We start from the raw sequence: 21,091 nt of genomic DNA, 5'->3' as shown, positions 1-21,091 counted from the left end.
TCAGTTTCTCCTTAGCAAAGCAAACAGCAGGCTGATCAGTTTCACATTACCAAAGCAAAGAGCATGTTAGTTTCACGTTAGCAAAGCAGGCTAACTTTAGCAAAGCAAAGAGCAGGTTCATCAGTTTCATGATAGCAAAGCAAGAGCAGGCTAGTCCGTTTTACCTTAACAAAGCAAAGACCATGTTGGTCAGTTTCATGTTAGCAAAGCAAAGAGCAGGCTAAACTTAGTAAAGCAAAGAGCAGGATAGTCAGTTTCACATTAACAAAACAAAGGTGCAAAAATCCGGTGTGAGGAAAAGCTGCAGTAGGTTGCAGCATTCAGGATTGGTCCACAAAGACAGGAAACATGTGAACTGTAAGGCAGCCTGGTGCCAACTTCAATTTTAGCAAAATTCTCGCCCACCCCTAGAGATTACTTCAGGAGATCAACAACAAATGTCCCTAAACAAGTATCAGCGCCTTAGTTGCCATTTTGATAACCTGTCTTTCCTCTTTTTCCATTAGCTACTGGGCTAAGTTCAAGGTTCTGGTTTTGGTGTACAAAGCTCTATATAGCTTGGGACCAGAATACCTGAAAGATCATTTTACCCCTTATTTACCTAGTAGGATCATTCAGAACATGGTATTTCCGATCTCTATGTATGGATGTGAAAGTTGGACAGTGAGAAAAGTGGATAAGAGAAAAATAAACTCATTTGAAATGTGATGTTGGAGGAGAGCTTTGTGGATACCATGGACTGCAAAAAAGACAAATAATTGGGTGTTAGAACAAATTAAACCAGAACTATCACTAGAAGCTAAAATGATGAAACTGAGGTTATCATACTTTGGACACATAATGAGAAGACATGATTCATTAGAAAAGATAGTAATACTGGGGAAAACAGAAGGGAGTAGAAAAAGAGGAAGGCCAAACAAGAGATGGATTGATTCCATAAAGGAAGCCACAGACCTGAACTTACAAGATCTGAACAGGGTGGTTCATGACAGATGCTCTTGGAGGTCGCTGATTCATAGGATCGCCATAAGTCATGGTCGACTTGGAGGCACGTAACAACAAAATGCTCTGCAGGTGAGGGCCTCCTGCAGATGCCATCTTATCAGGAGGTCCGTTCCGCACAACAATTGAAACAGATCTGGAGTGTAGTGGCACCTACCCTTTGGAATTCCATCTCCTTAAATATTAGACAAGTGCCACCTGTTATCTTTTCAGAGCCTACTGAAGACCTTCCTTTTTCAACAAGCCTTTCAATTAAAGACCTTATCTCAGTCTGCGACTGTTGGATAATTGCTTTTAAATATGTTTTTAAAGATTTTTTAAAAAGATGTTTTTAAAAAAATTTTAAAGATGTTTTTAAAGATGTCTTGTTTTAATATATTTTAATGTCTGTTTTTATGTTTTATAGTGTTTTTGTTAGCCGCCCTGGGCTCCTACTGGGAAGAAGGGTGGGATATAAATTTAAATAATAATAATAATAATTAATAAATTGTGCTACTTTCTGAGGCAAGTATCTTTCTTTAAATAAACCTTCTTTATTCCATCTTTATTTTTTGGGGAAAAAATATTGCTACATTTACAGCCCACCTTTCTTCCAAAGAGCTGAAGGCAGCACAGATGGTTTTCCCATCTTAGTTATCTTCACAGCATTCCTGTGAGGTAGGTTAGGCTGAAAGAGATGGCCCAGGGTCATCTAGTGAGCTTCATGGCTGTATGGATTCCAGGTCCTGGTTGAACATTCTAACCACTACGCTACACTGTAGTACGCAGTTCTCTAGACAGGAGGGGGTCTAAATTTTAATAAGCAATTGGAAGCTAATCGTTTACATGTCAACTCAGAAGTAAGTCCCATTCAGTTAAGTTCAGTTCTTACTTTCAGGTAAGTGGGTATAGGCATGTAGTGTCAATGAATGACAATGTGTTGTGAAACTGAAAAGCTAGCTTAGCTGCAGGTAGGATTGATCATTGTTTGACAGTGGCACCTACACTGGCTGTACACCATGTGTTCCATTCCAGGTCACACGTGCAGAAAAAAATCTATAGGCCACAAATGACTATCTATGAGAAAGACTAACGAACATTTCAAAATGAATAAAGAGGAAGCTGAAAGACTTTGTTTGCAATGGAAGAACTGAGCAATGGGAGTGAAAGTTATTTTTGAAATTACCAAGTTCTTCATTTGTTACCTTATGTTAGCTGTAGTTATTGGTATGGGAATCAAGTCCAAAAGTGAAGTTCCACCACCTAGTTCCCAAAAATTAGCAATGTCTTTGGGCTGAAAAAAAGTTTCTTCGCATTAGTAATTTGCACAAGATTTTGATGCACAACCAATAGACATTGCAGTACACATATTACTAACAACATGCCTTATATAGTTTATCTGGTGTTAGAAATCCACCAGAGAAGCTGGGGAGTTTTATCAGTAGATTACAAGAATACTAGCAGTAGATTAGAGTAATACAGGATTTTCACATGAAACTTGAGGAGGTCTTCTCAGAGTCACTTCATGCTTTATGTCAGGGATAGGGAAATCTTTTTATCGCAGGAGTTGCATTCTCTTCTGGGCAATCTTCCAGCGGCCCCATGCTAGGTGTGGACAGGGCTAGAGACAAAAGTATGCAGAGCAACGAATATAAAATTTACCTCTGCAGAGTAGGCTAGTTTCTAAACACACTCACATACCCCTCTCTATCCTCTGTTTGGGAAAGCAGAGGGTATTATCAGAGGTCAAGGATGCATTCAACAATGGCAAGAACACTGAAGGAGGATGGGAGGCAAGATCAGTGAGAGGCTTGGCCTGAGGAAAGAGGGTATGGCTGAGTAAAGGATGTGGCCTGGGGAGAGTCCACAGGGCCAGATAGAGAGGTCAGGAGGACCACATTTGTACCTCAGACCTGAAGTTCTCTATCTCTGCTTTAAGTGGTACTCTGGGTATACTACTGTTCATGGCAAGAAAAAAAATCATGTAAAATATTAATGGGACACATAAGCCCCTAAACACCCGTTAGATAAGTTGTAGGGACATACCAGAAAGCCAAAATTAGCCACAACTCTCTGGTGCATGTTTTGTCTGCAACTCCGCTTGCTGGAACCTACATGTTGCTTCTGCACTTATAGCCAGTGCCAGGATCAGAAGAGGAGAGCTAATTCATCAGTCAGTTGGCCAACCCCTAGGGATAAGTAAGAACAACTGGCTGTGGTATTGTCAGGGTCACAACTGCTTCTTGAGGGAGATTTTTTTTAAATCATAGGTGGTGATGGTGACCTTGAAGGGGGCACAAATCCCAGATAACTCTGAAATGAATGTAGAATTATCATCTAAGCTTAGGCCTTCACAGACAAGTAATAATAATAATAATAAACTTTATTTCTACCCCGCCCTTTTTCCAATAGGACTCAGAGCGGCTTACAACTAAAAACAACACCATTAAAACATACAGAGTATATTATTAAAAAAGAATTAAACTATGAGAAAAATTAAAACCATAAAATATAGGTTAAAAACAGCAGACAATTTAAAATAATAAAATCATATAATGTAATCACCAAACCTATGACACTTAATCCTGGTCGTTCTCTATCCCAAATGCCCGTTGAAATAAAACAGTCTTTACTTGTCGCCGGAAAGACGGCAAGGAGGGAGCTGATCGCACCTCACTCGGAAGGGAGTTCCACAGCCTAGGGGCAGCCACCGAAAAGGCCCTATCTCGTGTCTGCGTCATATGTGCTTGCGAAGGTGTGGGGAACACAAGAAGGGCCTCACCTGAAGATCTCAAATCCCGGACAGGTTCATGTAGGGAGATACGATCTGTCAAATAGTCTGGACCTGAGCCGTATAGGGCTTTGTAGGTCAAAACCAGCACTTTGAATTGTGACCGGAAACAAATTGGCAGCCAGTGGAGCTGTTGTAACAGGGGAGTTGTATGGTCCCTGTAACCAGCCCTGGTTAGCACTCTGGCTGCAGCTCTTTGTACCAATTTAAGTTTCTGAACAGTCTTCAAAGGCAGCACCACATAGAGCGCGTTACAGTAGTCTAAGCGGGATGTAACCAAGGCATGCATCACCCTAGTCAGATCAGGTAGCTCCAGGAACGGGCGCAGCTGGCGCACCAGTTTTAACCGGGCAAATGCGCTCCTGGATACAGCAGCAATCTGGGCCTCCAAATTCAAAGCTGAGTCCAGGAGTACACCCAAACTGCGAACCTGAGACTTCAGGGGGAGTGCGACCCCATCCAGCACCGGTTGAATCCCTATTCCCTGATCTGCCCTCCGACTGACCAGGAGTACCTCTGTTTTGTCAGGATTTAATCTCAACTTGTTTGCCCTCATCCAGTCCATCACTGATGCCAGACACTGGTTTATCATCTTCTTTTACAGCAAATGCATAGTATCAGTTCTCAGTACTCAAACTACAATGCAGATTTGTGTTTTAAGATGATTTGTTATTTTTATCTGCTGTTGATTTTTGTATTTGTAAACAAAACTTGTATCCTGGTCTGAGATCATTTGATATAGGACAGGTTCTAAATATTTCAATCAATAAATAAAAATGTTTGGAATATGCAAGTGTTTCCCCTGCTATCAAGGTCATTGCACACTGGAGTGCTCTCTGCAACGTGGTTGCGAGTGTCAAGGGCACCTATGACATGTCTGATAACCAAAAGGAGAAGACTATATAATATAGCTTGTTAACATACTTACTGTGTTATGCCCTTTTGCTCTTCTTCCAAATGTATACTCCAAAGCTAACGTTGGTTTTGGAATTTCATCCCTAAAAAAAATTAAGATCCCCCCCCAATAATTTGTCAAGTTGAATAAAAGTAATTTTGCCCAATTATCAAAACAATTTATTTACACACACCAAAAATCATAAACAACAAGGAAAAATAAGACAGTGAAAATGGTTCTTAAATCTCTTTGGCTGACTTTGCATGGGATGGCAAAATTGAAAAGGACTCAGCTTCCTCAATTTAGTGGATTACTTCTGAGAATCAAGGTGTAAAAACTAGAATCGTGCAAGACAGAATAGGAACCCAAAATAAAAGAGTGAGTCACCTATATTTAAGTGCAACTACCCATTTTATCTGGGTATTCAAAGAATGAGACATTTTGCACAATGAGAGTAGAGACAGCGAAAAGTATTTGCTTGCAAATAATAGAGAGACTGGAAATTACTACTTACTGGATATAACCCTGCATATTTACTATTATTTATTTATTTATTTATTTATTTATTTATTTATTTATTTATTTATTTATTTATTTATTTATTTTCATTTCTAAACCGCCCATAGCTAGTAGCTCTCTGGGCGGTGTACAAAACAAGATTAAAATACAATATTAGAATAAAATCAGTAATAAAGAGCAACAAAATTAAACTAAAACATTAAACATAAAAACATTGAACATTAAAATGCCTGGGAGTATAACCAGGTCTTAACCTGGCGCCTAAAAGAAAGAACCGTAGGTGCCAGGCGTATCTCCTCCGGTAAGCTGTTCCACAGTTCGGGGGCCACCACAGAAAAGGCCCTAGATCTAGTAACAATCCTCCGGGCATCCTGGTGAGTTGGTACCCGGAGGAGGGCCTTAGATACTGAACGAAGTGAGCGGGTAGGTTCATAGCGGGAGAGGCGTTCCACAAGGTATTGCGGTCCCACACCGTGTAAGGCTTTATAGGTCAAAACCAGCACCTTGAATCTGGCTCGGAAACAATAGGTAGCCAGTGCAAGCGAGCCAGGACAGGTGTTATATGCGCGGACCGATTGGTCCTCGTCAGCAACCTGGCTGCCGCATTTTGCACTAGCTGAAGTTTCCGAACATCCCAGTAGGATCCCAGGGTGGCAAACGTTTTACTAAGAAATGTTGGTGGGTTTTTAATACTTAAGTATTTTATCTTTATTTTTAGCTGGCACCTTAAGGGTGCAATCCTATACTCACTTACCTGGCTGAAGGAACGCAGCAATCCTTATCCCACCCCAATCCGTGATGCTGGAGGGGATTAGAATGTGGCAGAGGTTTCCTTTGTGCTGAGTTCTGCCAGCAGGGGGTTCTGCTGCCATGGAGGCCTTCAATGTGCCTGCCAAAAACATGGCACAATGCATGCTTCTGGTGGCAGTGTTCCTGCCAGTGGTAGCCATTGCAAGGCTCCAAAATGGGGTGTTATGGGACAAAGCAAGGTTGGTGATGAATCCACTGGATCTAAAGCCAGCCTGTTTCCTGATGAGGAACCCAATATGGGCCCCTCTGCTGTGCCAGTCTGGAGATGCTTCAGGAAAAAGAGGGAAAATTACTACCCTTCTGCCCTGGCTGGCAGAAAGATGGCAGAGCTGCAGATGCACCCAGATAGGATTGTACTCTAAGTCTCATCTGTGGAGCTTACTTCTGAGAAGACTTGTACAGGATTGCATTGTAAGGATATAGGTCACATGTCAATACTTTAAATACTATATATATATAAAGTGTCATGCTAAACCATACCTCATCAGTTTACCTCCACTCACTGGAATCTTGTACAAATAACAAGGGCTATTCCATATCACAAGATGTTGGGGAAAGAAATTTCATAATTTAGGCACCATAAACTCCACACTTTCTATGTGGACAGTGTTTTTGGTTATAATACAAATTATTACAAACATGGAGAAAAGAAAATCTGTGAACCATGGAAGATCATAGCCACCCTGATCACATCATGTAATGATGTGAATGGGAGGAAAATCTACTTCGCATGGCAGATTCCGGAGGGTGCAATTTTCCCATCTCCCTCTCTTGTGTATCATTAGAAAATATGAGGTGAAGAGCAGCTAGGGAAGGAGAACATTCTGGGTAATATCCAACTAAGCCACATTCAGAGTAGGCCCCTGAGATCAATGGACTTAAGTAACTTAAATGCATTCATTTCCATGGGACTGCTCTGCATATAATCACCCTCCGAAATTTTGCTTCAGGTGTGAAAATGTGAGGACTAGAGGCCCAAACCAGCACGTTATTATGCTCTGCAAGGACTCTGGGTCACAGGTCCGACGCATCATTCCAGTCAGGATGTACTGGAAGCCGCAGTAGTGGCCCATGTGATGGGGCACAGTCATGGAACCATCCTACCAACACTGGTGTCAGTGCTGCTTATCTCAATGAAGCTGGACATGGCAGCAGTGAGGTCATGGCTCTGTGTGCACTAGCAGAAGTGCTGAATTGGATCTGCTGTGCATCCACACAATCCTGACCCCACCACTTCTCTGTCCTAACTAGGTAAGCTGAAGTGATGTCGAGGTCAGGAGGATTTCTCTGCCCTACCACATGGGTTACTACTGGGTATTCTTCGTAATTCAGAAGAAATCATGTAGCAGGTATATAATTGCCTAAAATAGCCCAAGACATTTCGTTATCTTAGGCGGAGCAGCAAATTGTGCCCCTTACCTCCAGTCAAGGTGAATAGTATCCAAAGTCTGCCAGGTTATTTTGCTACCAGAAGCATAAAATCCCACAGGTACCTCTCCTCCTTCTGAGCAGTAACAATATAACAATAAACAAAATGGCAAGCAATTTGCTATCCTTTCATGCCTCAGGTTCTACCTAATGGTAGGGCTGGTCCTGTGACCTCTATCATAGTGTTGCCAATAACATATCATACGTGTTTTTACACAAGTGTTTTGAGGACCATATTTCCACTGTTTGAAGGCACTCTGTTAAGTTAGATTTCAACAATGATAATGTTGATGATATTTAGAATTTTGAGTACTCGGAAAATATGAAATACTTCTCAAAACTTAAACACATACCTGTCAAGGCATCTCAATATAATAGTAGTCTTTCCCTAGAAATTAAAAACAACAAAGAATGCTATTGTAATGTCATTAAAGCATAAATATTATATCATTCTATGTACTGTAATGCATTCTTCTAATCATTTCTAATAAAATATCAGAAAATTATAAATGTAGGCAATTATATGTCATCTTTTTACTGGAAAGTTAGCTGCCAACTTCTATCAGAGTGTATCTACACTGCTATTATTACCATTATCAGATATGATTGGAAATGACAAATTCAGTAATTGGCAACTGGAAACTTAAACATACAGACATCACAGTAGCAATCAGTTTAGCCATTTGTATCCACCACTGGTAGTTGTAAATAACAGGTTAATCATATTATTTCCTTCTACTGGAATTGCTTAAGTAATGAGATGGAAATAAAATGCATGAAATATACATAAACACAATATATAATTTAATACCTTCATGGTATTAAGGTGTTGGGCAAAGCAGCTTACTGTGAAAACTGTCCTTAATGATTACAATTTCTACAAATAAATTAAGCAATTGCTTAAGTCTTTTAGCACCTACTTTTATAAAGCTGGTTACCAACATTTCTAGCACTCTCATCCTGGATAAACTTACTTATCTACCAAGTTCCTTTGAATCAGTGGCACTTATACAAGTAGGTGTGCCCAGAATTGCTCTGTCAATCAGAGTTTTGCAAATTGACAATATCTGCCCACATTTAGGTACAGCTGAATAAGTCAATTCCTGTCACCAGTCATAAGAATGCAGTCCTTTTGGCCTCCCCATCTGGCTAGCAGTGCCCCCTCCTCAGCCTACCCCTCCCAGGCTGCAGTTAGGCTTTCTGGGAGGAAGGGTGGGATATATATTTAACACATACATACATGCATGCATGCATATTAAAGTTAACACTCCTCTCCCCAACTGTGACCCCTTCGCTGAAAACATCTTGCCCTACACTCCGGTTAGGCTTAAAAAAGGCCTTCTATTTTCTAGTGACATGTCAATTTCTGAAGCTAGAGCATGCAAGATTTAAGATTAGACTAGTTTTAACAATACTATGAATATTAGGCATATAAATGTCATGCTACCCTTTCAAGGCACGAAAAGGTCTTGCTGTAACAGAATTTCAATTACAAACTTTAACAAAATTTATTTGAGTCCATAATAATAGTATAAAATGAAACACTGATTATTACCCCATTTTTATTTCCTATAAAGAATAATGATCTTTCCCAGCATTCCAGTCCATCTCTGTCGCCTTCATTATTTTCTCTTTTCTCAACTTCCGCTTTAGCAATATCCCACAAGGTGTCACTAGCAGAGAAAACAAAATAAAAATGTCCTCATGCAAAATAATATCCCAGTATTTCCAGTAAAGACATTCCTCCACCACACACCCTCTTTCATTCTTCCCTCATTGAAACTAATTGTGCTTTGAGATTATAAATCAGGGAAGACGCATCGGGTATAGTGGGCAAGCTAGTGAATTCTAGATGCTTGCAAGGACTTCTTCACCAAGATTTTCCCGCCACCAACTATAAGAATAATACTTGTCTGGATGCTTTACTCCTGCTTGATTACAAATATGTTCATTATGTAAAATGATAACAGCAGTGCAGCTAGAGAATGAGAACAGAAAGATGCTTACATCTGGAAACCTTGAATGTTAAAGTCTGTCTAGGCTAGCACTTCCTTTTGTTTCTTTCTCATGTTAACAGTTTTTTCAGCACTCTTAACCGCATGAAGCTTGATCCTGTTTTTCTTTTATGCTCACAACAACCCTGTGAGGTTAATTAAATTGACAGATGTGACTTGTTTACCCTGTCGGCGTCATGCTAAGCAGGGACTTAAGACTCAAGATCCTTCAGTGCCCCACACAGTCTATGTCCGGCACACCACATTGGTTCTGTTTGCACCTCTTTCACATACGCAACCTCCTCCTGGGACTTGCGTTTTCCCTCTTAAGAAAGTGTGGAACTCGCACAGTTCACCTTACAGGATGTATTTGCATACTTCATCTTATAAAATGCACTGTCACAGCGCATATTATTTCTTCCTCCTCCCCAAAATTAGATGCATGGTGTCAAAAAGTATTCCAAAGGAGAGGCTTGAGACAGGCTTGTGAAATATCCAGTTTAGCTCCTATTAAATAAATTAGAAAGGTTGGGAGGTAGGCATAGGAATGTTTATGGTGAATGGATGCAACTTCGCAAATTTGCAAGGGGGGAGGGAGGGGAGTGGCAAAGTTCTCAGTAATGGAAGAGGAGGGGCAGGAAAAAAGGCTTCTGCCAGGACCAGTTGTGGAGTAGTTTGCATCTCTTTACTGAAGTACGATTTGTGCAAACTGCCCCAAATTGTAGCTATCCTAGCTCCTGTACATTTGAAGTATTTCACACATGCTAAATTTCTGTTTGTCAAGCTGCTCTTAAGGACACAGGATCAGCACTGGTAAAATGGTGGTAGCCATATTTACTGCACTAAACAGGAGCAATGCACGGCAAATTAGGGGATGTAGTGCAAGTTGCATCATTTCCTCACACATTTGTCAGTGGATTGAGAGGAGGATGAGGAATGCCAGCTTGGTTTCATCCCAGTTGTCATCTCTTGCTGTGGACTCACTGGCTCAGTTGAGATATAATGCCAAACCATAGTCAATTCCAACAAGGAAAAAAGGGGGGAAACAGCAGAAGAAGCCTATGTGGCTTCACAAAAAGCTTAGAGATGATGACCTGAAAACAAAAAAGGACACATACAGGAAGTGGAAAGAAGGCCAGGCCACAAAGGAAGAGTACAGACAGGTTTCACAGAATTGCAGGGATGGTGTCAGGAAGGCTAAAGCTGAGAATGAGCTGAGGTTAGCGAGGGATGCTAAAAGCAACAAAAAAGCTTTCTTTAGGTACGTCCATAGTAAAAGACAAGAGAAAGGAAATGGTGGCACAGCTACTCAGTGAGGATGGCAAAATGATAACAGACAACAAAGAAAAAACAGAAGTGCTTAATTCCTACTTTGGCTCAGTCTTCTCCCAAAAAAGGGTCTATGATCCTCCCGGGAAACATGAAGTAGAAGGGACAGGATTGGAGTGTGAGCTTGACAGACAAACGGTCAAGGAATACCTAGTCACTTTGAATGAGTTCAAATCGGCGGGGCCCAATAAACTGCATCCTAGAGTATTGAAGGAACTGGCTGAGAACTCTCAGAACAGCTGTCTATTATCTTTGTGAAATCGTGGAGGACTGGTGAAGTGCCGGATGACTGGAGGAGAGCTAATGTCCCTATCTTCAAAAAGGGCAAAAAGGTGGAACCGGGGAACTACAGACCTGTCAGCCTAACATCAATCCCTGGAAAAACTCTGGAGCAGATTATAAAGCAGTCAATCCGTAAGCACCTTGAAAACAATGCAATGATTACTAGGAGCCAATACGGATTTATGAAGAATAAATCCTGCCAAACCAATCTTATCTCATTTTTTGATTGGGTAACCTCCCTTGCAGACTGTGGGAATGCTGTGGATATAGTATATCTCGACTTCAGCAAAGCTTTTGACAAAGTGCCCCATGATATTCTGATTAGCAAGCTAGCTAAATCTGGGCTGGATGGAACAACTATCAGGTGGATCCACAGTTGGCTCCAGAATCGTACTCAAAGAGTGCTTATCAATGGTTCCTTCTCAAACTGGGCGGAAGTAATGAGTGGGGTACCACAGGGTTCGGTCCTGGGCCCAGTGCTCTTCAACATTTTTATTAACGACTTGGATGAGGAGGTACAGAGCATGCTTATCAAATTTGCAGATGACACAAATTTGGGGGACATAGCTAATACCGTGGAAGACAGAAACAAAATTCAAAGGGGCCTTGATAGGCTGGAGCATTGGGCTGAAAACAACAGAATGAAATTCAACAGGCATAAATGCAAAGTTCTACACTTAGGAAAAAGAAACCAAATGCACAGTTATAAGATGGGGGATACTTGGCTCAGAAATAAGACATGCAAAAAGGATCTTGGGATTGTCGTTGATCACAAGCTGAATATGAGCCAACAGTGCGATGTGGCTGCAAAAAAGGCAAATGCTATATTAGGCTGCATTAACTGAAACAGTTTCCAAATCACGTGAAGTATTCCCCTCTATTCAGCACTGGTTAGGCCTCATCCTGAATACTGTGTCCAGTTCTGGTCTCCGCACTTCAAGAAGGATGCAGACAAACTGGAACAGGTTCAGAGGAAGGCAACCAGGATGATCAGGGGACTGGAAACCAAGCCCTATGAGGAGACACTGAAAGAACTGGGCATGTTTAGTCTGGAGAAGAGAAAACTGAGGGGAGATATGATAGCACTCTTCAAGTACATGAAAAGTAGCCACACAGAGGAGGGCCAGGATATCTTCTCGATCGTCCCAGAGTGCAGGACATGGAATAATGGGCTGAAGTTGCAGGAAGCAAGATTTCGATAGGACATCAGGAAAAACTTCCTGTTAGAGCAGCCTTTCCCAACCAGTGTGCCTCCAGATGTTGTTGAACCACAACTCCCATCAGCCTCAGCCAGCATTTCCAATGGCTGAGGCTGATGGGAGTTGTGGTCCAACAACATCTGGAGGCACACCAGTTGGGAAAGGCTGTGTTAGAGCCATACAACAATGGAGCCATTACCTAGAGAGGTAGTGGGCTCTCTGACACTGGAGACATTCAAGAGACAGTTGGACAGCCATCTGTCAGGAATGCTTTGATTTGGATTCCAGCATTGAGCAGGGGACTGGACTTGATGGCCTTATAGGCCCCTTCCAACTCTACTATTCTTTGATTCTATGAAGCTTAACTGTGGCAACTTGGCAATTTGGCAACTATAGTTTGTGATAAGCAGGCAAACCATAATCTGAAGTAATGGCTTGAGACTAGTTTGTAAACCACAAACTGTGGTTTGCCCTTATGTTTAACATGACAAACTATGTTGCCTAAGGCAAGTCCCTGTATTTGGCTCAGTTTCCTATCTGTAGATTTGGAATAATAGTAATCAATCTCACAGGGCTGTTGTAAATCCAATATCCTTAAATATTAAATATTGAAAAATATTTTGCAAATCAAAAGTACAAGAGAACATTATTAAGTAGCAATAATAATTTCCTCTATTAGAGATTTCAGTGATGAGTGCCGAATCTTATGTTGTCAAAACAACACTGTCTACACACAAGAAGGGAATATCATAAGTCTTAGGGGAATCCCAAGATCTGAAGAAGTACAAAAATTCCTTGCAGCCAGTGGGGGAAGAGAAGCTTCAGGGGCAAAACAAAAACAAACAAAACCTCCAAACTGCCCAGTGAGGACTGAGTTTGCCCAGTGGCCATGAAAAGCTGATTAGCTGTTGCAGCAGGGAGTGGGGGTACTAAAAACTGAGAGGGTGAGGGAGTAAAAGAGAGCACTGCTGGCTGAAACACTGAACTGGAGTATTCTACACAGCAACATTTTCTTGCAGAGCTCATTTTTTAGTAATAATAGCAGCAGTTTCAAAAACTCTTATGCATTCTGGATAGCAGACAATCCTGAAAATTGAAACTAAGCTTTGTTCAAGTTTTCTAATTGCACCTATCTGAAAAAGGTTAAATGTTGGGACATGCCAGTTTTGCCTCCTTGTGGAGTCTTCCTTCAGAATGTTACTGCACATTGTGATTATATTTTCAGCTCTTTCACAGCACTTACTGCTTTCAAAGGTGAACAGTCTTAAAGGGATCCAAAACTCAAATTGTTTCATAAAATCAAGCAAATCAATTTGGATGACAAGAGATTTATTGCACGCTGTTTTTTCTTTTCTTTCTTTCTTTTAGCACACAGGTGAACAAAGTCAATGTATCTCTTTCAAATCATAGAAACACAGAAAGGTTGAAGGCATAAAATGTATATAACACCAATACACAACTCTATAGCACCAAGAATACTGTGTACAGCTCTGGTTGCTGGCCTCAAAAATAGCTTGAAAAGGCTCAGAAACAGAACCAAAATGATCAAGGAGGTAGAGCAACTCCCCTATGAGGAAAGGCTGCAACGTCTGGAGCTTTTTAGCTTAGAAAAAAGGTAAGGGGAGGCATGACAGAGGTGTATAAAATTATGTGCGGGGTGAAGAAAGAGAGGTGTTCTCCCTGTCATACTAGAACACAGGTCCATCCAAAGAAGCTGAATGTTGTAAGGTTCAGGATAGACAAACAGAGCTATTTCTTCACATTGTTGTTATGTGCCTTCAAGTCGATTTCGACTTATGGCGTCCCTATGAATCGGTGACCTCCAATAGCATCTGTTATAAACTACCCTGTTCAGATCTTGCAAGTTCAGGTCTGTGGCTTTCCTTATGGAATCAATCCATCTCTTGTTTGGTCTTCCTCTTTTTCTACTCCCTTCTGCTTTTCCTGTCTTTTCTACTGAATCATGTCTTCTCATTATGTGTCCAAAGTACAATAACCTCAGTTTCATCATTTTAGCTTCTAGTGATAGTTTATTTATTTATTTATTATTTTATTTATACCCCGCCCTTCCTTCCAGCAGGAGCCCAGGGCGGGAAACAGAAACACTAAACACACTTTAAAACATCATAAAGAGACCTTAAAATACATTAAAACAAAACAATGTTAAAAACATTAAAAAAAACTTTAAAAACATCTTTAAAAAAGGGTTAAAGATATTAAAAGACATATTAAAAGCAATTCTAACGCAAATGCAGACTGGGATAGGTCTTACCTTAAAAGGCTTGTTGGAAGACGAAAGTCTTCGAAAGGCGCTGAAAAGATAGCAGAGATGGCGCCTGCCTAATATTTAAGGGAGGGAATTCCACAGGGTAGGTGCCGCCACACTAAAGGTCCGTTTCCTATATTGTACAGAACAAACCTCCTGATAAGATGGTATCTGCAGGAGGCCCTCACCTGCAGAGTGCAGTGATCGACTGGGTATATAAGGGGTAAGACGGTCTTTCAGGTATCCTGGTCCCGAGCTGTATAGGGCTTTGTACACCAAAACTAGAACCTTGAACTTGCCCCAGTAGCAAATGGGCAGCCAATGCAGTTCTTTCAGCAGTGGGGTGACATGTTGGCGATACCGTGCCCCAGTGAGCAGTCTCGCCGCTGCATTTTGCACTAGCTGCAGCTTCCGGACCAACCTCAAGGGCAGCCCCACAGAGAGTGCATTACAGTAATCCAGCCTAGAGGTTACCAGTGCGTGGACAACAGTGATCAGGCTATCTCGGTCCAGAAACGGCCGCAGCTGTCTTACCAACCGAAGCTGGTAAAAGGCACTCCTAGCCACAGAGGTCACCTGGGCCTCTAGCGACAAAGATGGATCCGGGAGCACCCCCAGACTACAGACTTGCTCTTTCAGAGGGAGTACAACCCCATCCAAACCAGGCAACTGACAAATTATCCGAACTCGGGAACCACCAACCCACAGCGCCTCCGTCTTGCTAGGATTCAAACACAGTTTATTGGCCCTCATCCAGCCCACCACCGAGTCCAAGCATTGGTCCAGGGCTTGCACGGCCTCTCCCGATTCAGATGTTACAGAGAAATAGAGCTGTGTGTCATCAGCATACTGCTGACACCTCGCCCCAAATCTCCTGATGACTGCTCCCAAGGGCTTCATATAGATGTTAAACAGCATGGAGGACAAGATAGTGCCCTGCGGCACCACACAGCACAGCTGCCAGGGGGTGGAAAGACAGTTACCTAATGCTATTCTCTGAGAGCGAACTTGGAGATAGGATCGGAACCACTGTAAAACAGTTCCTCCAATACCCAGCTCACCAAGTCGGCCCAGAAGGATACCATGGTCAATGGTATCAAAAGCCACTGAGAGATAAGTAAGAATAACAGGGTCGCACTCCCCCTGTCTTTCTCCCAATAAAAGTCATCCATCAGGGCAACCAAAACCAATTCAGTCCCATAACCAGGCCTGAACCCAGACTGGGAGGGGTCAAGATAATCTGTTTCATCCAAGAGTACTTGCAATTGCTGCACCACAACCCTCTCAATCACCTTCCCTAAGAAGGGAGTATTTGCAACCGGTCGGTAGTTGTCATAAACCAATGGGTGCAGGGTGGGCTTTTTCAGGAGTGGTCGGATCACCGCCTCCTTCAAGGCGCCCGGAACCACTCCCTCCCACAATGATGCGTTGACCACACTCTGGATCCACTCGGTCAACCCCCCTCAGCAAGCTTTAATAAGCCAAGAAGGGCAAGGGTTGAGAGGACACATTGCTGGACGCATCATCGCAAGCACCTGGTTTAATTTCTTCACATAACACGTAGTTAAACTATGCAATTCACTTCCATAACATACTGTGATGGCCACTGACTTTATGGCTTTAAAAAGGGATTAGACAAATTCATAAAGGATAGGATTATCAATTGTATATTTGTTTTAATGTTTTTGGTTGCTGTAAACCGCCCAAAGAGCTTCGGCTATGGGGCGGTATACAAGTGCAATAAATAGTTAGTTAGCTAGTTAGTCATGGTGGCTATGCACTTTCTCCTGTGTCAGAGGAAGTATTCCTCTGAACACCAGTCGCTGGGAATCACCACAGGGAAGAATGCTGTTACGTTCAGGTCCTGCTTGTGGGTTAGACACAGGTCTCTGGTTAGACATTGTGAGAAGAGAATATTGGACTAGATGGGTCTTTAGCTTGATCCAGAAAGGATCTTCTTGTGTTCTTATAGTCGGAAGGTATTTATCACCACTGTTTATTTTTAAAAATATACTACTTTTCTGCATTAAAAGCATTCCAGATGGATTACAACAATATGAAAATGGAAATGGACTGACTTCAAGTTGGTCCCGACTTATGTTGACCCTCTGAATAGGGTTTTCATGGTAAGCAGTATTCAGAGGGGGTTTACCATTGCCTCCCTCTGAGGCTAGTCCTCCCAAGCTGGCTAGGGCCTGCTCAGCTTGCCACTGCTGCACAAGCCAGCCCCTTCCTTGTCCGCAACTGCCAGCTGGGGGGCAACTGGGCTCCTTGGGACTACGCAGCTTGCCCATGGCTGCACAGGTGGCAAGGCATGTAGCCCCTGAGCCACTCACTGTGGGGGTGATCTTTAGCTGGCCGTTGACACCCAGGAGATACGAGTGGGACTCTGGACTCCCAGCCAGGCTCACCTCCCCACTGTGCTAGACCAGGTGCTACAACAATATAATGACAATTAAATAAAAAACATCAGAAGCAACAAGGAACAAAAAACAGATCATCTGTTAAAAGCTTGAGAGAATAAGACACAATCTTCTCTTAGAAGAAAACACAATCTTTTCTGATAAGAAAATAAATATCATGTGAACATATCAAGGGAAGGAATTCCAAAGATGGGATGCCACCACCGTGCACGCACACACACAAAAGCACCAGCACTGGTCACCCCACTCCATCCCCGCCACAATCTCAGAAAGCAAGGCCTTTAAAGATGCCAAAGATCTGGTATATTTATACAGCAGCTAGAGTAGTTATAGAAAAATATAGAACTCTGCTAGAAAAATAGACATTCCGATGTGGCTTTCCAAAGCCCGACAAGCATATGTAAGATGGTGCACATACCATCTTTGGATTTTTTTTTTTCATTGGCTATTGGCATTTTCAATTTCAAGGAGCAGTGCCTTCCGGAAGGCTATCCCATGGAAATTTAGTTGGGACTAAAACCCATTGCACAGCTGCAATCTTTTGCATAAGCAGAAGAAAGCCTCACTAAATTCCAAGCAATGTACACAGACTTCAGTTGCATGCTTCTTTGTTATGCCCTGTCCTCATGACATAACCAAGGCACCAGAGCTAGCGGTTTACACATTTGAATGTCTGCATGCAGTCTAGTGCCATGCAACTGTACATTCAAAGGGCTGCCTTTGCATGACTGGGAACCCTCCATGCAGACATTCAACTGAATACACATAGGTTGGGTGCCAGGTGCTGCCACTGTGATTCTGCTCCACTCCCTACATACATTTACTCACCACAGTTATGTCCTAAGAATATATTTAGCACAGTCCTAAGTTCAATTTTGTACGTTTTTGGTCTGCAAAAATAAACATACATTAAAAGATGTTTTGATTTAAAGTCTTTTGTTTTTAAGATGTTTTAGAGTGTTTTTAGTGTTTTTGTTTGCCACCCTGGGCTCCTCCTGCGAGAAAGAGAGTGTTATAAATTTAATAAATAATAAATAAACAAACAGAAGTTTGTCTGTAAATTATTGTTTTCTCTGAAGTTCCTTTATATTTAACTCCTGCATAGAAGATTAAAACAAGAGTCTTCTTGGGACAAACACTTTAGGATGGTCAATCTGGGCTCAATCTCCACCAATAAGGGAGAGTGAAGGTGGACAGAGTTGGTTGCCTGCAAGGAACAGCTACCATATTCTGTCTTTTGATCAGCTGTGCACACTTTCTCTGGATAGGTCAGCAGCAGGGATGTGTTCCGGTGAGCCCAAGCTTCCCTAATGCTCCATCCAGACAAAGAGGAAGGAAGAGCCACCCCCTCCGTGGCTTATCACTCACCTGCTCACTCTGGGCAGCTCCACTGAACCCAATTATTCCACTGTACTGCCCAAAGCAGGTAAGTGGAGCCTCAGAGACACACAGGGAAAATTTGTGGATTGTAAGCAGCAGCAGCAGCAGCAGCACCAGCCACTACACTGCCTCCTCCTCTAACTTGTCTGTGTTGCTCTCCTTCTTTTCAGCACAGCAGAGAGAATTGGGCCCAGTCCCCAATGCTGTGCCACTTACAGGAAGAGCACAGGACAGCAGCTCTGCCCTCCTCTTGTTTTAATTTTTTTAATTATTTATTTTTATATTTATTTTATTATTTCAATTTATATACCGCCCTTAGCGAAATAGCTCTCAGGGCAGTGAACAAACAAAATAAAATACAATATATCATAATAAAAATACAAAAACATATACAAACAAACGAAAAGCACAGCAAAAACAAAATAAATACTACAAAAATTAAAATACAGATTAAAAGATTAAAAAAGTTAAGAAGATTAAAATGCCTGGGAGCATAAAAAGGTCTTTACCTGGCGCCGAAAAGATGGAAGTGTAGGCGCCAGGCGTACCTCTTCGGGGAGGCTGTTCCACAACTCAGGGGCCACCACAGAAAAGGCCCTAGATCTCGTAACCACCCTCCGGGCTTCCCGATGGGTTGGTACCCGGAGGAGGGCCTTAGATTCTGAACGAAGTGAACGGGTAGGTTCATAGCGAGAGAGGCGTTCCACAAGGTATTGAGGTCCCACGCCGTGTAAGGCTTTATAGGTCAAAACCAGCACCTTGAATCTCGCCCGGAAGCAAATAGAAAGCCAGTGCAGACGCGCCAGGACAGGTGTTATATGCGAAGACCGACTGGTCCTCGTCAATAATCTGGCAGCTGCGTTCTGCACCAGCTGAAGCTTCCGAACTGTCTTCAAGGGCAGCCCTACGTAGAGCGCATTACAGTAATCCAATCTTGAAGTTACCAGAGCATGGACAATGGAGGCGAGGTCATCCCTGTCCAGATAGGGGCATAGTTGGGCTACCAGAAGAAGATGGTAAAACGCATTCCATGCCACCGAGGCCACTTGGGCCTCGAGAGACAAGGAAGAGTTGAGAAGAACCCCCAAACTACATACCTGTTCTTTCAGGGGGAGTGTAACCCCATCCAGAACAGGGTAAGCATCCACCATCTGAGCAGGGAAGGCGTTCACCAACAATGTCTCGGTCTTGTCTGGATTGAGTCTCAGTTTATTAGCTCTCATCCAGTCCATTATCGCGGTCAGGCAACGATTCAGCACATCAACAGACTCACCTGAGGAAGATGAAAAGGAGATATAGAGCTGCATGTCATCAGCGTACTGATGGCAACGCACTCCAAAGCTCCTGATGACCGCACCCAGCGGCTGCATGTAGATGTTGAAAAGCATGGGGGACAAGACCGATCCCTGGGGGACTCCACAATGGAGAGTCCATGGTGTCGAGTTAATGTTCTGCCTTCAAGTCGATTCCAACTTATGGAGACCCTATGAATAGGGTTTTCATGAGGCTGAGAGGCAGTGACTGGCCCAAGATCACCTAGTGAACTTCATGGTTATGTGGGGATTCAAACCCTGGTCTCCCAGGTTGTAGTCCAGCACCTTAACGGCTCAACCACTACACCACGTCTTTATTTCTGGGTAGTGCAGCTCGCTTGCCCTCTTTGGGAGGCACGTCAAAGAAGACTGGGCCTCTGCTTGCTCGCCAGGCATCTTTCTCCGGGAAGGGCAAGTAGGGTTGGTGAGTTTTGCTGGATCCTATGGCCAGCAGTGCACCAGCCAGAGGAGCAAGAGGATGTGGGGGGATGCTCCTTGCATTTATTTATTTATTGAATTTTTATACCGCCCCACTAGCATAGCTCTCTGGGCGGTGTACAACAAATACAAAAAAATCACACAGAACAACTGTAAATTCATTTCCAGATTTACAGTATTCAAAGCCAGCAAGAGAAGTCAGGAAAACACCAACTGCCCACTTGCACTCTCCTCCCTGAGCGCTGCAGAGGTAAAATGAAATCTGAACTACAGTACACAGCTAACAAAATCTTTTACTACCCAGTTGCAAAAAAATGGACCCAATCCTCCACTGCCGACACGGAAAAGGAAATGGCAGATTTGGCAGGCAACATGTGTGGTCTTGGTCTCTCTCTCTTTGGGCGCTTCCATATGACCTGTTTATTGAGGATTCATCCCGATTCGTTTGCGGGGAAAACACTGAGTATGTTTCCCCCTGAAGAAAGCATTATCTCATACTTCCCAGTGCATTTCCCCATCCATTCTTTTGGGTTAGTGGGTTTATTGCACAGTCCTTCCCAATTAACTCTAATTGTGCAACCTGAATTTAATCCCGTAATCTGAATTTGCTGGCAAGAGTTTGAATCCCACCTGAAAAGCCGGAGCCGGAGCCCATTAGCGACTAAAGGGTCAGAAGAATGTCCTCGTCCTCAAGGAAAATTGCTAAGGGATCCCTATAATTTGGAACCGACCCTTCCAATCACAAACTGGGAAGCTGACTGAATCAAAGCTAAGAACTTGGTGGGGGAAGCAAGTTTGGCCGAGCGAATATTCCTGCAGGAATATTCTCCTTCCTTCCTGATGGAAATCGCTCCCATTCAACACCAAGCAGCCGAGCGTACCAGCAAAGGCGGGAACAATCGTGGATGAATCCCACCGCATCAACACCCCCACCCCCGCTCTTTACCTGGCACCAGGCATTGCTTCCCACGGTCTGCAAAACGACGCCGTGGTGCTTAGGCCTTGGTCGACTCCCGGTCTCCATAGAAACGCCTTGGAGCATC

The 21,091-nt window shown here is 42.8% G+C and overlaps 1 protein-coding gene across 4 annotated transcripts in view; it reads right to left on the bottom strand.

Annotated features, from left to right (window-relative positions):
• DYNC2LI1 (dynein cytoplasmic 2 light intermediate chain 1) overlaps positions 1-21,091 on the bottom strand; it is a 49,556-nt gene extending 28,465 nt beyond the window's left edge. For 2 of the 4 annotated variants that reach the window (XM_061625406.1, XM_061625405.1), the window contains exons 1-6: positions 20,679-20,985; positions 14,501-14,540; positions 8,980-9,097; positions 7,778-7,812; positions 4,701-4,770; positions 2,187-2,275 (exon numbers count right to left, since the gene is read on the bottom strand). In XM_061625406.1, the coding sequence (XP_061481390.1) occupies positions 2,187-2,275; positions 4,701-4,770; positions 7,778-7,812; positions 8,980-9,097; positions 14,501-14,540; positions 20,679-20,703 (377 nt within the window). In that variant the 5' untranslated portion in view covers positions 20,704-20,985. The other 2 variants (XM_061625403.1, XM_061625404.1) reach the window with 2 other exon arrangements.

This window comes from Rhineura floridana, chromosome 4 (genome assembly GCF_030035675.1).
Source record: "Rhineura floridana isolate rRhiFlo1 chromosome 4, rRhiFlo1.hap2, whole genome shotgun sequence".
NCBI lineage: Eukaryota > Metazoa > Chordata > Lepidosauria > Squamata > Rhineuridae > Rhineura > Rhineura floridana.
This window is presented reverse-complemented; position numbering and strand designations above follow the sequence as displayed.